At 47.6% G+C, this 6,638-nt stretch overlaps 1 protein-coding gene across 1 annotated transcript; it reads right to left on the reverse strand.

Moving 5' to 3' along the window:
• Positions 1 to 153: 153 nt before the first annotated feature.
• LOC108804057 (calretinin-like) lies at positions 154 to 6,278 on the reverse strand (the record flags this gene model as incomplete). The annotated part of the gene is made up of 6 exons (XM_018575824.1): positions 154 to 381; positions 459 to 530; positions 1,111 to 1,164; positions 1,734 to 1,773; positions 3,481 to 3,536; positions 6,201 to 6,278. Coding segments are annotated over 6 exons (423 nt in total), but the record flags the coding sequence as incomplete, so codon positions are not given.
• Between the last annotated feature and the right edge of the window lie 360 nt (positions 6,279 to 6,638).

Here is a 6,638-nt window from a genome sequence, read left to right on the forward strand (position 1 = left end):
GGCGGGGTGGAGGAGGAGGGGGGGTGTGGAGGGGGCTGGGTAATGAGAAGAGACCAACCAATGAGGAGAGAGTCCAGGAACCTCACACCTTAGAACAGAGAGCGCTCTCTAGACGTCTCTCTCTCTCTCAGTGGTGGTGCTCTCCGCGGTCTCTGGCGGGGGTTGTAGTCTCTCTCCCCGGTCTCCGGGCAGTGGTGGGGTGGGGGGCAGGGAAGAGGGTCTCAGTGCAGTGTGTTGAGTAGAGTTGGGGCCCCTGGGTTACTTGAAGGGGGAGGAGTCGTTGCAGAGTACGAGCTCCAGCTCCTTGCGGTAGAGGCGTCCCGCGTCACACAGCGACATCATGCTCTTCCGGTATCCCGTCAGGCTCTGAATATCCACATTCTGAAACCAGAAAACACTCATGAGTCTGTGGCCCCCGGGGTTTGCCCGTTCTATGTGGCCCCTGGAAGGACTCTCACCTTTTTACTTTTCTCAAAGAAGTCTTTCAGTAAAGCGTCCAATTCATTCTCATCAATGTAGCCGTTGCGATCCTGCAAGAGTCCAACATGGAGCCCATCAGACCTCCCATATATAACGGGGGATGGGGGGGCCCATCAGACCTCCCATATATAACGGGGGATGGGGGGGCCCATCAGACCTCCCATATATAACGGGGGATGGGGACCCATCAGACCTCCCATATATAACGGGGGATGGGGGGCCCATCAGACCTCCCATATATAACGGGGGATGGGGGGCCCATCAGACCTCCCATATATAACGGGGGATGGGGGGCCCATCAGACCTCCCATATATAACGGGGGATGGGGGCCCATCAGACCTCCCATATATAACGGGGGATGGGGGGCCCATCAGACCTCCCATATATAACGGGAGATGGGGGGCCCATCAGACCTCCCATATATAACGGGAGATGGGGGGCCCATCAGACCTCCCATATATAACGGGGGATGGGGGGCCGGTGCCATGCGGGTGTCACCGCTGAGGGTGACAACAGAGGTTTAGATACGCGTCTTCTGCAGAACATGTGACCGCCGCGCAGCCGCGCCAAGGCCCCTGTAACCCCCAATACCCGGCATCATATCCCTGTGATGGACGTCACCAGCTCACCTTGTCATAGAAGCTGAAGATTGCATTAAACTCGTCACAGCTCAGCTTCATTCCCTGCAAAATAATCAGATATACACTGTGCTGTACATGACATACTCCTCTATATACACTGTGCTGTACATGACATACTCCTCTATATACACTGTGCTGTACATGACATACTCCTCTATATACACTGTGCTGTACATGATATACTCCTCTATATACACTGCGCTGTACATGACATACTCCTCTATATACACTGTGCTGTACATGATATACTCCTCTATATACACTGCGCTGTACATGACATACTCCTCTATATACACTGTGCTGTACATGACATACTCCTCTATATACACTGTGCTGTACATGACATACTCCTCTATATACACTGCGCTGTACATGACATACTCCTCTATATACACTGTGCTGTACATGACATACTCCTCTATATACACTGTGCTGTACATGACATACTCCTCTATATACACTGTGCTGTACATGATATACTCCTCTATATACACTGCGCTGTACATGACATACTCCTCTGTATACACTGCGCTGTACATGATATACTCCTCTATATACACTGCGCTGTACATTATATACTGTAGATGCGTCAGGTGACAATTGTCCCGTACCTCAAACTTCAGTAGAAAGTTCTCCTGCACAGGAAGGAGCCTGCAAGAGAGAAGACATTCCGTTATCATTCCCTCTGTAATACCTGCAACCGAACAGGAAGATGTATTGTCCTGATAAATGTTACTTTGTATCTCTCTATCTCCCTCTGATCAATGTATATAAACAATGTTACTTTGTATCTCTCTATCTCCCCCTCTGATCAATGTTTATAAACAATGTTACTTTGTATCTCTCTATCTCCCTCTGATCAATGTTTATAAACAATGTTACTTTGTATCTCTCTATCTCCCTCTGATCAATGTTTATAAACAATGTTACTTTGTATCTCTCTATCTCACTCTGATCAATGTTTATATACAATGTTACTTTGTATCTCTCTATCTCCCTCTGATCAATGTATATAAACAATGTTACTTTGTATCTCTCTATCTCCCTCTGATCAATGTTTATATACAATGTTACTTTGTATCTCTCTATCTCCCTCTGATCAATGTTTATAAACAATGTTACTTTGTATCTCTCTATCTCCCTCTGATCAATGTTTATAAACAATGTTACTTTGTATCTCTCTATCTCCCTCTGATCAATGTTTATAAACAATGTTACTTTGTATCTCTCTATCTCCCTCTGATCAATGTTTATAAACAATGTTACTTTGTATCTCTCTATCTCCCTCTGATCAATGTTTATAAACAATGTTACTTTGTATCTCTCTATCTCCCTCTGATCAATGTTTATAAACAATGTTACTTTGTATCTCTCTATCTCCCTCTGATCAATGTTTATAAACAATGTTACTTTGTATCTCTCTATCTCCCTCTGATCAATGTTTATAAACAATGTTACTTTGTATCTCTCTATCTCCCTCTGATCAATGTTTATAAACAATGTTACTTTGTATCTCTCTATCTCCCTCTGATCAATGTTTATAAACAATGTTACTTTGTATCTCTCTATCTCCCTCTGATCAATGTTTATAAACAATGTTACTTTGTATCTCTCTATCTCCCTCTGATCAATGTTTATAAACAATGTTACTTTGTATCTCTCTATCTCCCCTCTGATCAATGTTTATAAACAATGTTACTTTGTATCTCTCTATCTCCCTCTGATCAATGTTTATAAACAATGTTACTTTGTATCTCTCTATCTCCCTCTGATCAATGTTTATAAACAATGTTACTTTGTATCTCTCTATCTCCCTCTGATCAATGTTTATAAACAATGTTACTTTGTATCTCTCTATCTCCCTCTGATCAATGTTTATAAACAATGTTACTTTGTATCTCTCTATCCCCCTCTGATCAATGTCTATATACAATGTTACTTTGTATCTCTCTATCTCCCTCTGATCAATGTTTATAAACAATGTTACTTTGTATCTCTCTATCCCCCTCTGATCAATGTTTATAAACAATGTTACTTTGTATCTCTCTCCCTCTGATCAATGTTTATAAACAATGTTACTTTGTATCTCTCTATCTCCTCTGATCAATGTTTATAAACAATGTTACTTTGTATCTCTGCATCTTCTGGCGGCGGGGGAGGACAGGACATACTATGATGAAGTGGCCGAGTGTCCACAATGAGGCAGAGGATTTCCTTGCACGTGATTGGACGATAGACGTCGGCACACTTCCCCCTTATTGGCTGAGCTCAGGGGAGATTTCCCTCACATGGTGAAGCTGATTTTCTCGGGGACAATAATCGGTTGTTATGTACGAGGAGTGAGGACGCCGGCGTTACCTGGACATTTCCGACAAGCAGAGCTTCCCATCGCCATTCAGGTCGAACATTCGCAGCTACGAGACAAGGAAATAGAGTGTCAGCTCAGTGGACAAGGAAAACCTGGATGTCCTCGCCCTTTCATTGTCGGACGGAATTTAGCGGCATCGCTACGAGTCATATAACTTCCCGATGCCTCTGCCAATTATTGGCCGGTAGAGATATGGTGTATTGATGACATAGAAGGCGCTGTGTCTGCTGCTCATCTTCTGTATTTACGGAAAGATGAGAAACGGACAAAAACCTAAAAAAATGCTTTTCGCCTTATTTTACACAAACGCATTTTATTGGTTTTTAACCTTCATTTTTTTTTTTTTGCAAGGTACAGTGACAGCTGAGGCCAGCAGAGAATTCCTATAACATTCTCTACAAAGCACAGTGACAGCTGGAGGCCGCATTACATCCTATGCGGGTCGCAGTGACAGATGAGGCCAACAGTAAATTCGCATCGCTACCTGTACATGGGACAGTGGCAGCTGAGGCAGGAAACTCACTTTATGTGACAGTGGCCCGGAAACTTGTCCTGTGGGAGGCACAGTGACAGCTGAAGCAAGCAGGGAATTCATATTACACGGTGGCAGCTGAGGCCAGCAGATCTCTCACATTATGTCCTGGACAAAAGCACGGTGAGAGCGGAGGACAGCAAAGGAACTCGCATTGCATCATGTATGGGGCAAAGTGACAGCTGAGGCCAGCATGCAACTCACATGCTGTGCCGGGTACAGTGACAGCTGAGGCCAGCATGCAACTCACATGCTGTGCCGGGTACAGTGACAGCTGAGGCTAGCATGTAACTCACATGCTGTGCCGGGTACAGTAACAGCTGAGGCCAGCATGTAACTCACATGTGTGCCGGGTACAGTGACAGCTGAAGCTAGCATGTAACTCACATGCTGTGCCAGGTACAGTGACAGCAGAGGCCAGCATGTAACTCACATGCTGTGCCAGGTACAGTGACAGCTGAGGCTAGCATGTAACTCACATGCTGTGCCAGGTACAGTGACAGCTGAGGCTAGCATGTAACTCACATGCTGTGCCAGGTACAGTGACAGCAGAGGCCAGCATGTAACTCACATGCTGTGCCGGGTACAGTGACAGCTGAGGCCAGCATGTAACTCACATGTGTGCCGGGTACAGTCACAGCTGAGGCCAGCATGTAACTCGCATGCGGTGCCAGGTACAGTGACAGCTGAGGCTAGCATGTAACTCACATCCGGTGCCAGGTACAGTGACAGCTGAGGCTAGCATGTAACTCACATCCGGTGCCAGGTACAGTGACAGCTGAGGCTAGCATGTAACTCACATCCGGTGCCAGGTACAGTGACAGCTGAGGCTAGCATGTAACTCACATCCGGTGCCAGGTACAGTGACAGCTGAGGCTAGCATGTAACTCACATCCGGTGCCAGGTACAGTGACAGCTGAGGCTAGCATGTAACTCACATCCGGTGCCAGGTACAGTGACAGCTGAGGCTAGCATGTAACTCACATCCGGTGCCAGGTACAGTGACAGCTGAGGCTAGCATGTAACTCACATCCGGTGCCAGGTACAGTGACAGCTGAGGCTAGCATGTAACTCACATCCGGTGCCAGGTACAGTGACAGCTGAGGCTAGCATGTAACTCACATGCTGTGCCGGGTACAGTGACAGCTGAGGCCAGCATGTACCTCGCATGCGGTGCCAGGTACAGTGACAGCTGAGGCCAGCATGTAACTCACATGCTGTGCCGGGTACAGTGACAGCTGAGGCCAGCATGTAACTCACATGTGTACCAGGTACAGTGACAGCTGAGGCCAGGAGGCAATTTTGATTACATCCGTATGAGGTACAGTGACAGCTTAGGCCAACAAGGAGCTCATATTACATCCTGGGCAAGGCACAGTGACAGTGGTGCCCAGCAGGGAACTCATATCACATCCTGTGTGAGGCAGTGACAGATAAAGCCACTGGGGAATGCATATGGCATCCTGTAGGAGTTACAGTGACAGCTGATGCCAGCAAGGAACTTGCATTACATCCTGGACAAGCTACAGTGACATCTGAGGCCAACAGGGAACTCACATTAGATCCTGGGCAAGGGACAGTGACAGAACATGCTGTGCCGGGTACAGTGACAGCTGAGGCCAGCATGTAACTCACATGTGTACCAGGTACAGTGACAGCTGAGGCCAGGAGGCAATTTTGATTACATCCGTATGAGGTACAGTGACAGCTTAGGCCAACAAGGAGCTCATATTACATCCTGGGCAAGGCACAGTGACAGTGGTGCCCAGCAGGGAACTCATATCACATCCTGTGTGAGGCAGTGACAGATAAAGCCACTGGGGAATGCATATGGCATCCTGTAGGAGTTACAGTGACAGCTGATGCCAGCAAGGAACTTGCATTACATCCTGGACAAGCTACAGTGACATCTGAGGCCAACAGGGAACTCACATTAGATCCTGGGCAAGGGACAGTGACAGCTGAGGCACTCGCATTACATCCTGTACAGTCTAAGTTAAAATGTCTTTCTTTTGCCTCCACATTTCTGCCTCTCATCTGCTGCAGAAGCTTCTTGTAACATCATAAAGGATTATTTGACCCGATTCTACAACAAGAAGAAGTCTGCGCGGGGCAACTAGAGATAAGAGGGGGCCCTGGGGCAAGATGTGCAGCAGGGCGCGCGGCTTGGACACTTACAATGGTCTGCGTGTACTCCTGCAGCTTCTTCTCATCGAACGGTCGGTTGGCCTTCTTCAGGAGGTCGCAGAGGAACCCCTGCGGCAGAGAACAGAGAGATGATCAGCAGAGTGCACAGCGCAGGATACGGCCAGTGACTGAGCGACGCGAGGATCCCGCTGATCAGTCAGTGCGCAGCGACAACGTAACCCGGCAACCATAACAGGAAGCACACGATGGAGAGAAGGAGCGGGGACCACTCACTGCAGTCCTCAGAACTATGAATCTCCCGACTTCCACAACCAGAGCTTACTGGATGACTGTGAAGGTGCAGAGGAGTCTTAGAAGACAGTTGGCTGTGCGGGCACATGACCTGACCACCTGACCTGACCACATGACCTGACCACCTGACCTGACCACCTGACCTGACCTGACCACCTGACCTGACCACCCCGGGTT

Source organism: Nanorana parkeri, unplaced genomic scaffold (genome assembly GCF_000935625.1).
Source record: "Nanorana parkeri isolate BGI_ZX_2015 unplaced genomic scaffold, ASM93562v1 scaffold4917, whole genome shotgun sequence".
Lineage (NCBI taxonomy): Eukaryota > Metazoa > Chordata > Amphibia > Anura > Dicroglossidae > Nanorana > Nanorana parkeri.